This window comes from Ostrea edulis, chromosome 1 (genome assembly GCF_947568905.1).
Source record: "Ostrea edulis chromosome 1, xbOstEdul1.1, whole genome shotgun sequence".
In the NCBI taxonomy this organism is placed as follows: domain Eukaryota; kingdom Metazoa; phylum Mollusca; class Bivalvia; order Ostreida; family Ostreidae; genus Ostrea; species Ostrea edulis.
The window spans coordinates 5,031,890-5,047,453 of NC_079164.1; the positions used below are offsets into that span (position 1 = coordinate 5,031,890).

Consider the following 15,564-nt stretch of genomic DNA (forward strand, 5'->3'; position numbering starts at 1 on the left):
CACACTGATTTTGACTGCGGATAACTCCGTTTACCTGATCAGGATATGGGGCTCACGGCGGGTGTGACCGGTCAACAGGGGATGCTTACTCCTCCTAGGCACCTGATCCCACCTCTGGTGTGTCCAGGGGTCCGTGTTTGCCCAACTATCTAATTTGTATTGCTTGTAGGAGTTATGAGATTGATCACTGTTCGTTATCTTCACCTTGCATAAGGTACATGTAGGTAATGCAGCGACACTAGCGGATGTTGCTGAATTCTAACTTTTCAATATGGAGTCTGCTCTAACCCCCCCCCCCACCACCACCACCACCAAACATGTCAAATCGCCAATGGTTTGGGTAATAAAATTGATTAGGAAGCTCAGCGGCGTTTGGGCGTAAATAAGCGGGGGCTTATATATATATAAGCACTAAAATGACCAACAACACGAACAACAGTGAATTGTCAAATTTTCGGGACAACCTTTCCTTTCCTCAGGACGATAAAATATTTACATAGAAAAGAAACCTAAATAGAAAAGGAAACTGAAACTAAAACTTATCAGCTTTTGTAGCTTAGTTACAGTTTTAGTTTCCTTTTCTATGTAAGAATTTTATCGTCCTGAGGAAAGGACAGGTTGATCTGAAATTTTGACAATTTTGTTGTTCGTGTCGTTGGTCATTATTAGTGCTTTTTATATCTTTTTTATTTGACCTCGTATCTACTATTATATCCGACACTTTGGATGTTGGGTGTTGTTGGATTATAGTGATATATATATATATATATATATATATATATATATATATATATATCATTTATACGGCGCCAATTTTGATGCACCAGATGCGCATTTCGACAAATGATGCCGCTTCAGTGATGCTCAAGCCGAAATTTTGGAAATTCGAAATAACAATAAACTTGTAATATGCTAAAACGAATGCTAGAGTGCCAAAAATAGGAGCCAATTTCATTCAAGGATAAGAGCTATGCATTAGAGAGACAATCCTCCATTTCGAAATGAATTTCTAAATTTTATCTCAGCAATTAAATATACATCCGTATTTTCAAGGTAGTAACGAAGAACTTAACTACTAAACCGCCTCTAAGGTGAGAACCTCGTAAGTTGTAAGAACTTGTGTTCAAACCTGCTGTAATAGAATAATTATGTTCAAACCAAACCCCTTTCGCGGCACTTATTTTAGCGCCATATTTTGTTGACCGATATACTTGAGGTGTTCCTGGAATTTTTTTAGGGTTTCTTAAAACTAAAGACAATGTGGATTTCATGGCTAGAAAAACACATCCATTTAATTCCTCGTTACTAGGCTAAATATATGTGTATATGTTGAACATATTTACAATCCTAAAAAGAAATAACCCCCAAATAACAAACACTAGATGAAACCCCGCGCAATGACATTGCATTGAGGTAGGACTTTTTAATGCGTGTTTGAATAGTTGTTCACATGTACTGAATGTAAGATATATTTAATTCAATTGAATTTAAAAACAATTTATGAATGATTGCATTGCACGTATTACTTCTGCCAGAGTTATTGATATCGATAAAACTGAATTATTAGGAAGTCACTTGGATCTCAAAATTAAATGTTTTTATGTAATATAAATTCTCTCTCTCTCTCTCTCTCTCTCTCTCTCTCTCTCTCTCTCTCTCTCTCTCTCTCTCTCTCTCTCTCTCTCTCTCTCTTGAGAATTAAATAATGGTTTTACGAATGCAATTGTAATCCGTCATGCCGAATAGTTGACCAAAGACAAAGTGAACGGTCGTTTATAATTTCAAAATTTGAAACTCGGTATTGCGAATGTGTTTATAATGTTAGGTTTTGTCCAGTGCGACAATTTAAGAATAAAATTGTGAATGCACGTCGTTTCTTCCCGTCAAACACAATGATCAATTAAAACGTAATGCACTACATGAATGACAAACAGAAAAACTGCTATATTGTAAACAGTAGCCTGATTCCATAAGGCTCACTATACCTTGAAATAGTGTCTCAAATCAGTATGAAATGATTTAATCATGAAAGATATGATGATATATCATAAGTATGTATGTCGAAAAAGGCAAAATTATGCAATTTTTGAATTAAAAAAACAACAACAAACAACATTTCCAAACTTCATTCCATCAGATATGAAATAAAGACTTTGTAGGATTTGAATTCGGGATCTGCAGTTCACCAGCCCGATGCTTTAACTACTGACCAAGGATGATAGATAATGAAATCGATTGATGCAAGTAATTTCACAAAACATTTAAACACCATCTCGTGACGTGACATGAGTATCGTGACGTAATGCTATAAAGAGTTGAAGGTTTAGCGAAAACAGAACGGGTGACATAGTCTTTTAAAAGCTTTAACTGGACTGATTCCCGATTTCCCCCAAATTTTTTTTTCTCTTTTAATTATCAAATAGTTTTTTTTTTAAATATGTATTGATAAAATAATGAAAATCATTTATACTGACAATTTTGAACAATTCGAATTCACCAATTTGCTCTCAACCTAGCTTTGAAGATCATCCGGACTTCAAAGGTTTTTTCATGCTGTTTCTGAGACTTTTAAATGCATATTTACATCACGTGATTTTAAATGACATTAAAAGTGCTGTGTAGGAAAATATTTTTATACTCCTTAGGGGTTCTACACTCACCTTTCAAGTATGAGATTATTCCCTGCTTTTTGACAGATTTTTCTGTGAAAATTCACGAGTAAATAAGACAATTGAAAATGTATCAAGTATAAGATCTAAATCGCCCGCCATGTTGTTGACGAAGTCTGGAAACATGTGACTTTCGTTGTCATCGGTGGGCGGGGCGTGGAAGCGTGAATTCATGTAATATTGGTACATTTTAGTTCACCTCCAAAAAGTTGATAAGAACCAGTGGAGTCACATTCACAACAACTTAAAGGGACTGGTTTACGATTTTTGAAAAAAATATTTTTCATATTTGATGTCAAACATTAAAACTATAACTGATTAAATGATGACAGTCAAAATTTTGAACTTCTGAACACAAGAATAAAAGCAATATTTTAGCCTTAAATCTGTGTTATGTAAACATGAGAAAGATATAATAAACTTAGATCGATATCCATTTCTTTTGAAAATTTCGTAAACATAACATACCGCAATCTTTGTTTACAAAACAAATAATAGACTCTCTAAAATGAGCTTCTGTAATGATGTATAACCATGATTTTTATGTGAAATCTTTTAAATACATTAGACAATAGATTTTGATCATTAAAAGTGACAAACAAAATTTTGGGCGAAATCGTGAATCAGTCCCTTTAAAGTTTACATCCAAGTTTGTTATTTCTTGTTCCGTGAGGATCCGAGTTAGAGTAGAGCCTCAGTACCCCTTTATTTGTCGTAAGAGGCGACTAAATGGGCGGTCCCTTGGATGAAACAACAAAAACCGAGGTCCCGTGTCAGAGCAGGTGTGGCACGGTAAAGATTCCTCCCTGCTCAAAGACCGTAAGCGACCAGTGTAGGTCTACCTTTGCAGCCCTTCACCGGCAACGGTGACGTCGCCATATCAGTGAATTTTTTTTTCGAGCGGGACGTTAAACAATATACAATCAATTAATCTTATTTCTGTAGATAAGTGAACTACACTCAAGAAAACTTCTAGCATGAAAGGTAAAGAATATCAAAACTCCTAAAAGCAATACAAAATAGAGAGTTGGGCAAACATTGGACTCCTGAATATTATACACTGTATATTAAACTTTGAATATTGCTGCGGTCCAATAATTCTTGCCATGCAATGCTCTCAGAATGCTTGTTTGATTTATGATTTTGAACTGTTGGAGCCAGTAGGAATTGGAAATCTTTGTTTTTATTTACTCAGAACAGAGAAGTAAAGTTAGAGGAGGACGAGGATCTGGAAGTTCCGATGACAATGGACCTCGCAGTGAGTATCAGTAAATTAGAGGATCTGGACGTGCCGATGACAATGGACCTCGCAGTGAGTATCAGTAAATTAGAGGATCTGGACGTGCCGATGACAATGGACCTCGCAGTGAGTATCAGTAAATTAGGGGATCTGGACGTGCCGATGACAATGGACCTCGCAGTGAGTATCAGTAAATTGGGGATCTGGACGTGTCGATGACAATGGACCTCGCAGTGAGTATCAGTAAATTGGGGGATCTGGACGTGCCGATGACAATGGATCTTGCAGTGAGTATCAGTAAATTAGAGGATCTGGACGTGCCGATGACAATGGATCTTGCAGTGAGTATCAGTAAATTAGAGGATCTGGACGTGTCGATGACAATGGACCTCGCAGTGAGTATTAGTGAATTAGGGGATCTAAACGTAAAGGTCAATGGTCAAACTTGACATAAGAAGAGACTGTCCGCTCTATATCTTGAAAATCCTTTGCTTGACAGACATCAAACTTGGTACACTGGTACATCTCTATAAGTAGATGACCCCTATGGATTTTGAGGTGATATGAACCAAGGCAAATTGGACATAAGAAAATAATTTCGCTTCATAGGTTGAGAACCCTTTGCTCTACAGACATCAAACTTGGTACACTGGTACATCTTTAGGAGTAGATAACCCCTATTAATTATCAGATCACATAGTGAAAAGTCAAGAGTCAAACAACTGGACATAGAAATATACTGTCTCCTCAATATTTTTGAGAACCCTTTGCGCGACAGACAATAGACTTGGTACATTGTAAGGAGTGGATGACCGCTATTGATTTTGAGGACAATGGTCAAACTGGACATAGAATGGTACTGTCCACCAAATATATTGAGAACCCTTTGCTTGACAGAAATCAAACTTGGTACAATGGTATATCTTTAAGAGTAGATGACCCCTATTGATTTCGAGGTCACATGGTCAAAGCTTAAGAGTCAAATCCCGTGGGGATCCGGGTTAGAATAGGTCCTCAGTACCCCCTTGCTTGTCGTAAGAGGCGACTAAATGGGGCGGTCCTTCGGATGATACCGCAAAAACATTAGGTGTGGCACGATAAAGATCCCTCCCTGCTCAATGGGCATAAACGCCGAGCATAGGCCTACATTTTGCAGCCCTCCACCGGCAGTAGTGACGTCTCCATATGAGTGACATATTCTCGAGAGGGACGTAAACAATATTCAAACAATCAATCAAGGGTCAAATTGGAAATAGTAATATATTATCGTCTGTATTTTAAGAATTATTTGCTTGATTTGACACCAAACTTGGTACACTGGTACAGCATAAAGTGTGGATGACCCCTATTGATTTTTAAGTCACATGGTCAATCCACTTTGGACATACATTGTAGGAAGATACTGTCTGTTCAATATCTTGAATTGGTTTGACACTACTAATAATTAAATGATGCATGTGTATAACCCTTTTCAATTTTGTACCATGGGGGCATAGATGTTTTACAAACATTTCCTGTTTATATTGCAATCGATAAACAAGCCAAAAAGATAACGACTATGCTTTAAAAAAATTGCGATAAGACAACGTAATTCTTTTTATTTCCCAAGGTAACAGGTCAATTCCACCGCTTATGCAGAGATCTCATGCTGCTTATCTGCACAACCATACATCTGGTGGTTTACCTGTGCAGAGATATCATGCTGCTCATCTACACAACCAAACATCTGGTGGATTACTTTCTCTACCCGGAGGGCCAGTGATGAATTACCCACATCAGTCTCTATATCCCGGAACGTTTCATAACCCGCATCCATATTGGAATCCATATGTTCCACCGGTGGCTTCTTATAACCAGTACCATCCAAATCCGTCACAGATAACACCGGATTTACAGCATAGATTGGAGTCTCCCTCCGTGTGTAGTTACCCACCTCCAAGATTGGAGTCTCCCTCCATGTATAGTTACCAGTCTCTTCCCCAGACCGCAAGGTCAACCCCTGGTAACTATTTTTTTCCAATTCACATTATTTTGTTATAAAAAGTGATATATTCTAAACTATTTCCATATCTACAGTATATATATCACAAGTCCAACTGCCGTTTCAAAATTTAAACATATTTAATACCCAATTAAACGGGACGTGTTTAAAAACAGTTATGAAATTTATCTCTTTATCTTTACCTTTCAAGAATGAAAACCTATACTGGTTCCCTAAACTTCGCTAAAACAAAATTACACAACTGGATCCAGTAAATGTTTTATCAAGCCCCTACTGCTGCTCCTCACGGAAATATTAACAATTGTGAAGGAGAAACTTAACACATGTGCCAAAAATATGCAGGAAGTGGGGTTAATCAAACGTGGATTCTATAAATAAATTAAAACATTTAGAAATTTGAATTCAAATCTCTTTTTCTAAATCAACAACTTCAAAACATATGACTTGTCAACACTTTACACGGCCATTCCTCATGATCAATTAAAAACTAGATTCTTTGGCATCATAGACATTTACGTCTTCAAGAAAAATACAAAACGGAAATATCCATATCTAGTGATTAGTCATTAAAAAAAACTTTGTTAAACACAACTCTCATTCTATGCACAAGTACTCTGAAACTGAAATAAAACATATGCTGGAGTTCCTCATTAACAATATCTTCGAAGCCTTGGTTGATAATGTCGTCGAACAGTGTGTTGGAATTCCATGGGCACGAATTGTGCTCCTCTGTTAGCTGGCTTATTTTTTTTTTATTCTTATGAGGCAGAATTTATTGCAAAGTTTCTACTGGAGAAGAAAAATTCTTGCTGTGGCCTTCAACTCAACATTTAGATATATCGATGACGTGTTATCTGTTAATGACAATTATTTTCATTCATTTGTCGATTCAATATATCTCAGTGAACTCGAAGTCAAAGACACCACAGTGTCTTTCACACTTGCTTCGTACTTGGGTATTTTAACGAACAGCTCAACATTATGACAAACGGAATGAAATCAGCTTCTCTGTCATCAACTTCCCTTATCTATGTACAGAGTAGCAATATTCCATTCTCATCTTCATACATGCAAAAATGTTGTGGAGTTCTACAGATTTCGATTTATAATCGTTAAAATCATATTGCATTGCGTGTTGAATTTCTTATCAGTCACCCGCATTTTTAATTTAAAATAAATAATTTATTTCTAAGATTTCATTATGTCTGCAGCACTTTTCAGATAGCTAGGCATTTATTTGGTTCACGTTAGATACCCATTATGATGAATTGAAGATAATCATGTCCTTGTAATAAATCGATTTGTAAGACCCACCTATCTGCCCCCTTATCTATAAATAAAGCATTAATGCTTTCCTAAGGGAAAATAAAAAAAAAATAGTGAATTTATAAGGTAGGCATTCTTCTCAAATTAACAGTTTTTTAAATATCTGCAAACTTTTTTGTTTCATTTAATTGAAATATATATTTTCATTAAAAAAATGCAGTTGATCCGCCACTTACTGCAAATGAAATGCGTCAGACTATCATGATGACAAGAGCATCGCGATATATTTTCTCTCAAGGTGTCAGATTACATGGTATTTTTAGAAGGGTTGTGATTCTTTGTTATATTTGTGTGGTGTCATAATACATATTGCTGTAGAGATTAGACCACGCACCCTTACTGGAACCTTAACTGTGCTGCGAGGGCTCAAGGCGGATGTGACTGGTCCACAGGGATGCTTACTCTTTTAGATACCTGATTCCACCTTTGCCATACTCAGGGATCCGTGTTTGTCCAACTCTTTATTTTGTATTCTTTATAGGGGTTATGAGATCGGTCACTGTTCATCATCTTCAGCTTTGCATTAAGCCATTTCAACCTATTATACTTAGGTTTTTTTACTTTTAAAACTAGGAAACGCTACTTTATCAGAGAGAGAGCCTGTGGAATTTTTATTGGAGCTACGACCAACAACATCCTTCAACACAGAAAAGACAGCTTCAGCATTAATTTGCTTTACTGTTGCGGTAGATGGGATGAAATTTGAGGGATATGGCAAGACAAAGACAGAAGCTCAACATGAAGCAGCAACTGCAGCTCTTAAAGCCGTATTCAATATTGTTTGTACTAAAGGTACTGTAGAAATATTTTAAGAATTTTATATTGCTGCCTCGCCTGTTTGTATGTCTTTTACAATTGCTCTATTGGTGTTTTTTCTACAAAATAGGACTGGAAACGACTGAGGCCGAATCAGACAATGAGAGTATTGGTAGTGAAATATCCCTTGTGGGGGAGAGTGCAAATCAAAAGCAGAAGGAAGTATCAAAAAGAGATTAAATTCTTAATGATGTTCGAGATCAGCTGGAAAAAGATGTGTTCTCTTTTCTTGTAAAAGAATGTGGTGGATGCACCAGTTTGAAAAGATTTAAAGAGATGTACAATTCTCTATCTGAGGACTTTGATGAGTGGTTATTGAAGACAAAGAAAATACTGGCTGTGTATAAGAAAGAAGGAAAACCTACGTATATTGCACCTTTCTTAAGAGATGCAGAAACTTGTCTTCAAGAATTAGGCCTTGGAAATAGAAAAAGATGTCAACGGAGAAATTGCAATTATTTTCATGTTTGCACGTGGAACCTCAATGGTATGTGCAAACGTGGTGACAAATGTACGTATGGACATACATTCACTTCCGGTAACAACAAAGAAATTAAATGCAAACTGGGACTGAATCGATTTCGGGATAAAGAAATTCGCACAATATTAAAATGCAGATATCCTCAAGTGTGCCCAGCATCCCACTGTGAAGCGAACACTCCCGAGGAGTGTCCATTTCTTCATGTCTGTTACAACTATATTCGAGATAAATGTCAAAATTCATCTTGCAGCAAAGGTCATACTTTAGATGATCCTCACAACAAATGGGTTTTATCTGTTTATGGAATGTCGCGATGGCCTAGACAACAACTTGCTCGCTTAAAAGCTGTGGTTACCATTCACCGTGGACCAAAGAGAAACACAAATGAAGAAGATACATCATTGGAAGTTGATAATCACGAAAAAGCTTCAGATTCCCTCAGCTCGTCAGAAAATTATTTAGCAGAAGCAGGTGATAATCCTATTGATGAGAGGGTGAAAAATTATGAAATAGAGCAAAATAAAGGAGAAAGCAAAGATGAAAGATCGGAGGAAGTATACAAGACCAAGCTTGAAAGACGAAATCAATGGGATAAGCCAGTTGAAGACACTGAATTCATAGCTGCTGTTACAACTAAAAATAATCCAAAGAAAAAACGTAAGATAATTTTTGTTAGTGAAAACGAATATTTATCTTTGTAATTTTTGTTTAAAGGAAAGGGACATCTCTATTTTTTGCAGCCCCGTCGACGTCACAAAGTCGGGGAATGAAAGATATACCAGAAATTTGTTTGGCGTTGAACAAATTCAGTGGACCATGTCCTGAAAAGTGTAGCAGGTATCATACGGAACTCCTTTATCAGTGACAGATAAAGATATACGGAGAATGGGTCTGTTTTACAAGCAATGAAAACCAGAAAATAGAAAAGCAATATTGCCAACTATCTGATACAGTCGAAAGCGAGGTAAGTTGACAAGCTTATGCATCTATTTAAGGAATATCTACTACATCATCAGTTGTTTCATCTTTCAAATTAATTGTTAGCTTTTTGCATTGGAATCGATTTTACAACTTACAAATGTCGATAGAACCAACACCATGTTTGCATTTAATATTTCAGACAAAGCATGATGGTAGAGATTACAAGATTCGACTTAATTTTCCAGATAATTATGGACTTTTTATCGAAATTGACGGCGAGCCTTTTAGTGGTCCTGACCACCACATCATCAGACGTCTTTCCACAAAGTCATTTGCTGATAGTTTGGAAATAGCTTCTTCCGGTTCTTTTCACACGCAGTGGAGGTGGTACTATAAAGACAAAGCGGATGTCTGGATTCCATATGAAGGGGTATTTTTTCATAATGTCAAATCAATCCAATAAGGACTAAACTTATTACATAAAAAGGTGGAGAGAATACGATACATGAATCAGAATACAATTAAGATGAAGGATTAGCAACAACATGTCAAACGCTGCAATGTGTGATTTTTTTTCATTTGTTTCGTATACTTTTTCATTTGTATTATTAAAAATCACCGATCACTGTTCGTTATCTTCACCTTGTATTGGATACATGCAAGGTGAAGATAACGAACAGTGATCAATCTCATAACTCCTACAAGCAATACAAAATAGATAGTTGGGCAAACACGGACCCCTGGACACACCAGAGGCGGGATCAGGCGCCTAGGAGGAGTAAGCATCCCCTGTTGACCGGTCACACCCGCCGTGAGCCCCATATCCTGATCAGGTAAACGGAGTTATCCGCAGTCAAAATCAGTGTGCCAAGAACGGCTTAACAATCGGTATGTATGTATAATTTTCATTTTTATCGTATGCAAAGATGAAGATAACAAACAGTGACCCATCTCATAATTCTTTATTTGTATTCAATTGTTTTTCCCATTTTCATTCTATGTATTTTGTTTGTGTTGTATAATTTTTCATTTCAATCGTATATTTTCCATTTATGTTGAACAGCTTTTCATTTTTATTGAATAATGTTTTTGTATATAGATTCAAATGAAAAATCATACAAATGATTAGGCAATCACAACGGAAAAGTTCAAATATTGCAAATTTTGACAAGCCATAATTAGTCATGTCTGCCTTTATCATTAATGAAATGTTTTTACGAAACCTAATTGCTACAAAACATTAAAAGTTACATGCAGTCTTAAATACGCAATATTTCATCCCATATGTCATTTCTGCATGGCATGGACAGGGAATGCTCACTCCTCCTAGGCACCCGATCCCACCTCTGGTGTGTCCAGGGGTCCGTGTTTGCCCAACTATCTATTTTGTATTGGTTAAAGGAGTATGAGATTGATCTCTGTTCGTTATCTTCGCCTTTCATCACTAGTATTGAGGATGGCATATACTGATATCTTTTTACCAAGTATGAGACAAATTCTTCAACAAATATTTTTTCCATGGCTCTGTTCTGCCGATTTTTAAAAGTTCAGTTAGCGAGACATAGCATAAAAAAATCAATTATAGAAGAATTCTTGTAATTAGGTAGGAGTATAAGATATCAAAGTTGACATAAAAAGAAGTGGGGTTCCGCATACACTACGTATTCTTTGATAATGAAGTCGAACAGTCTACTGGAATTCCCATGGGCACAAATTGTACTCCTTTGCTAGCTGACCTATCATTATATTCTTTTGAGGCAGAATTCATTCAAAAGATTCTATTTGAAAAGAAATAACTTGCTGTGCCTTTATTTCAACATTTATATCTATCGACGATATTTTACCTATTGACAATGTTGATTTCCATTCCATACGTTGATTCGATGTATCTTAGTGATCTCGAAATAAAGAATATTACAGTCTTCCATATCTGCTTCACATTTGGATATTTCATTCAACATACAAGTTTCAACACTCGTTTGAAGTCAATATTTCGGAGAGTCATAAGGTCGTTATGATGATCTTATTTGCAAATAGAAAATGTCGTTATGTCGAATGCTGTCTAACGTGTTTCATACCATGATTAGGTTGTTCTGTGGATACTAATGTTGACTACGGTTCACAGAAACAGGTGCTGACAAGCAAAGGTTATTTCAACAATAAGCTTCATACACCAGAAATAAAGAAAAGAGAAAATAAGGAAATGAAGAAATATAGACATTTGAGATAAGCCATCAATAAAATTCAAATGTGATGGCTGATCTCCATGATGGTGTTCTGTATGACTTGCTGTTCGATGATGTTTGTTAGTAACAGAAGAAATCAAAAAAGATATTTGAAACATTATACATATTAATCTGTTAAACACATGTTACTTTGTAGGATGATTTTCAGTCCACTTTGGAGTTAAAATATCTGAAAGGACAGAAGACGTATGTATTTACCAGACTGAATCATGAACTAAAGTATCGACTAAGTTTTTCTGAGATGCAGGAAACCAACTTAAATACACAAGCAGCTCAAGCCATCTGTAGACGTCCATTGTTTATTTCATTCCCCGATGTGCGTGCCAAGAATTAGTAAGTTTTCCTTTATTTCACATGTTAGCAATATCATATTATTTGCCTTCTTTAAACTAGGCGCTACCCGTGATTGTGGACCATTCATTTCTTGGCTAATTGTGAGAGTATTTATTTCTATTTTATCTAACGTGTTTGTCCAACTATCTATTTTGTATTGCTTATACAAGTTATGATATGCATCATTGTTCGTTATCTTCGCCTTCATGGTACATAAGAATACTTACTGCTACATTCAATCTGAATTTAGTACTACTAATTGCAGTTTGAAATCTGTGAGGGTTACCGTTCTTCATCCAGTACCTCCTGGTTGGTGTCTATGGGATCTCGCTCATGATTTCGAACAAGTGGAACTGGAACAAATTACAGAAGAGTTTAAGAAGATTGAGAAAGCTTTTTCACATCGATGAACTACAAATTCTTCAGAATAGAGAACATATATCGTGTACAGAACAAAACTCTTTGGAATGAGTATGAAAAGTTAGTTTTCTCATTTCTGATTTTGTTCAAAAAGGTTGCGGTACATGTAGCTCAGTGTTAGACCGTTCGCTTCGTAATTGGGAGTTCGAGTCTCGCTCGTACCATGGCCGTGTCAAACTTAAGACATTAAAATGGGTAATGATTGCTATTTCGCCAAACACTCGGCATTTAGAAATGAGAATCATGGGTCTTTCGAATATGACCTTACAAGCGGAGGTCCCTTGTCGCAGCAGGAGTTGGCACAATAAAGAACATAACACAAGGCTACGATATGTCTAAATTTGTGGTACTTCACCTACAGCTAGCTGGTGACGTCTGAATATGAATGAAAAAATCATCTATCAATCAACGAATCATTTTGTCCAGTGTATGTATGTATGCGTGTGTATTTACGTAAGTATGTGTGTTTAAAGCTTATATAAAGTACTGTTATATAAGTATACGTGAAACACGTTTCGGTGGGAATATAGTATTTTGCTAATTAATCGGTGTGTTTGTGTACCTATTCTTTCCGATATTATCCAACACTACCTCACATAAGGAATCTGAATTCTTACATGTAGATTTCCAAATTCCCAAATTGAATGAGTATTTTACGTTTTATGCTTGAAGCGCAAAAGCACGAGAGGAGATAAAACCCGCGAGGTCCCTGTCACACAGTAAACGGTCTATTCACTGAGACACTATAATAAAATCAAATTCGCTGATAATCTAACAAAATAGAATTGCATTTCACTGGTTACCTGATTACATGGTCAAACTTGAACAGAATGAACCTGAAAAAAACAACAACAGAGAAACCAGGACTCTTGAAACAGCTTTTTCCTATCCTTATAAATCAGTAACATGTATTTGGGTTTTTAAAGAAAATATTCTAACATGTTGTATCCCATATATAGGAGAAAAGAATTCATGGAATTTGACATGAAGAAGATAGAATCAAGAATCGAAGGAAGACATTTGTTCCACGGGACAGGCTCCATGGATGAATGTGATGGAATATGTACCAGCAACTTCGATCTTCAATCAAGTGGTAAAAATGCTACTGCGTATGGAAAAGGGTTATAATTCAATGTGAGTGCCAAACACAGCCATAGTTACACGATGGGGCCACGCCGGGTTATGTTTCAGGCCAAAGTGTTGGTGGGTCGTTACACGAAAGGTGAGGAAAGTGTGACCTCTCCTCCCACCATCCCAAATGAGGATCACAGGCGATATGACTCGTGTGTAGATAACGTACAGAATCCAAGCATATTTGTCGTGTTTGATAGAAATCAAAGTTACCCGGCATATTTGATTGTCTACAAAGAGAAATTGGGATCTTCGAAACCTTTCTCGGAAACCTCCTTTTGTACATTAACATAAATTTTACTTGTTTCATGTTTTAAGAAGATTTGGAAGCGTAATGATCAGAAGAATAACAATACTGGATATAGTGCAATAATTCATTGTTTTAAGTAATAGTACGCTAGCTTTACTTTATTATCTTGGCGCTCGTGAAAGTAAATCAAGATATGAAAGTCAGGAATGTCTGAAATTAAAGTGTCGAATATCGTAAAAACCTTGACATTAGCACTTCTCATCACATGCTATGATATTCCCTTGTATTCCGTGTGTTACATATACCTGTGTTAAAGGCACTATCATGGATTGATATTTTGCATAAATCACACTTTTGTATACAAGTATTTTCTGTACAGCTTCACACAATTAATTCGAACCACAAGGCATTGATATGTGTATGGGATTATTTTATCAAAAAACTTTAAAACAACTGTACTCCCACACATCCCTTCCCCAAATACAGAGAGGAAAGAGAAATATATCTACAGTCCCGGAAACGTTCTTCTTTCCCACTTGAACGGTGAGCGAACAGTGAACGCACGGTGATCGAACGGTGAACGCAAAATGATCTATTGGCTCGGAATGTTTCGGATTTTCCCCTGGGATTTTACTTATTTCATAATCAAGTAATAAAATACATGTACATGTCTATTTCATCAATTAATAAAAAATGAATTAAACCGGAATCGTGATGCAGCATAATTAACAGTTCTGGAGATTTTTAATGTAATATATTTTTGTACAAGTACCGAGTATACATATATATATTTCATGAAATTATCGCAAATTGTACATTAATACACGCAACAGTCATACACAGACAAAAGTAAATTTCGGAAGTATATTGTGTATACCATTACATGCACAGATACATTTAATGCATGGGTATATTCTACATGCGTCGTAACATCCAGGATTTACAGGTGTTCATGTATGGCTTCAAACTTTACAAGCTCGATCGTTTGGGATACCTGTAATTAACAAACACCCCCGAAAGGAGTCAAGATAGATGCAGTAAACAAACAATACGGACAGTATACCCTGTGTCAACACCTCAACACTTCTAACAGTATTAAATATTCCTACTTACATTTTGTGTCGTTCATTTGTCGCAGCTACATCGACCCGAGGAAATAATCCTAGAATTTATGCAAGTACAAAACTTACTATTTTTATTATTAATGTGACCATAGATTGCATTTAGATCGAGCAATATTTGTATAATGTTTAAAGGCTAATGCAGAAACGTACCAGATAAACTATTACATCTTTGCATTAAGGACAAATGTTACAAAAGTTTCAAATTTGGCAAGAGTAGTAAATATCAGTTTATTGACAATGTCTTTCATAAATATAGGGGAAAATAGCTATATCAATTTGACATTCTGACACGTACATACGGTACAATGTACATTATGTAGCATCGGTTGTTTGTTTTTATTTTTCAAAGTAGGGGGAGGGGTGACTTGTTTAATACTCGTGTCAAGCAATGCAAAATAATTATAATAATTTGTGCTTCTGCCCAAACTTGTAAATGCTAAATCGTCAACACAGGGGAAAAGGTTTTCATTACCTGAAACTGCCTTATTTTTTGTACTTGGGTTAAATTCATAACGACAAACTCTTATATTCGTCTCTCATTAAGAATTTTTTGAATAAAAGTTCAAATGAGCCTTTCGGCATTCACAGTGAATAATCCTGACATT

At 36.1% G+C, this 15,564-nt stretch overlaps 4 protein-coding genes across 5 annotated transcripts in view; all 4 read left to right on the plus strand.

Moving 5' to 3' along the window:
- Window positions 1-9,492, plus strand: part of LOC130050943 (uncharacterized) — a 32,913-nt gene extending 23,421 nt beyond the window's left edge. For both annotated transcript variants that reach the window (XM_056151959.1, XM_056151967.1), the window contains exons 2-6: window positions 3,865-3,927; window positions 5,519-5,911; window positions 7,811-8,029; window positions 8,124-9,191; window positions 9,275-9,492. In XM_056151959.1, the coding sequence (XP_056007934.1) occupies window positions 3,865-3,927; window positions 5,519-5,911; window positions 7,811-8,029; window positions 8,124-8,233 (785 nt within the window). In that variant the 3' untranslated portion in view covers window positions 8,234-9,191; window positions 9,275-9,492. The remainder of the gene's footprint in view (window positions 1-3,864; window positions 3,928-5,518; window positions 5,912-7,810; window positions 8,030-8,123; window positions 9,192-9,274) is intronic.
- The window catches only part of LOC130050944 (uncharacterized), a 112,858-nt gene that overhangs the window by 45,090 nt on the left and 52,204 nt on the right, over window positions 1-15,564 (plus strand). The gene's annotated exons all lie outside the window — the stretch shown is intronic.
- LOC125664363 (transient receptor potential cation channel subfamily A member 1-like) overlaps window positions 1-15,564 on the plus strand; it is a 220,401-nt gene that overhangs the window by 44,523 nt on the left and 160,314 nt on the right. The gene's annotated exons all lie outside the window — the stretch shown is intronic.
- On the plus strand, window positions 8,330-12,444 carry LOC130049088 (uncharacterized). The gene is made up of 5 exons (XM_056146218.1): window positions 8,330-9,191; window positions 9,488-9,498; window positions 9,655-9,885; window positions 11,838-12,034; window positions 12,300-12,444. The coding sequence occupies exons 1-5, from the start codon at window positions 8,330-8,332 to the stop codon at window positions 12,442-12,444; spliced, it is 1,446 nt and encodes a 481-aa protein (XP_056002193.1).

Bases quoted from the DNA above. Each gene is read 5' to 3' on its own strand.
- LOC130049088 (XM_056146218.1), top strand. From the start codon at position 8,330: ATGTACAATTCTCTATCTGAGGACTTTGATGAGTGGTTATTGAAGACA. The intron at 9,886-11,837 runs GTATTTTTTCAT...GTTACTTTGTAG, and splicing joins TCTGGATTCCATATGAAGGG to GATGATTTTCAGTCCACTTT. The intron at 12,035-12,299 runs GTAAGTTTTCCT...TACTAATTGCAG, and splicing joins GATGTGCGTGCCAAGAATTA to TTTGAAATCTGTGAGGGTTA.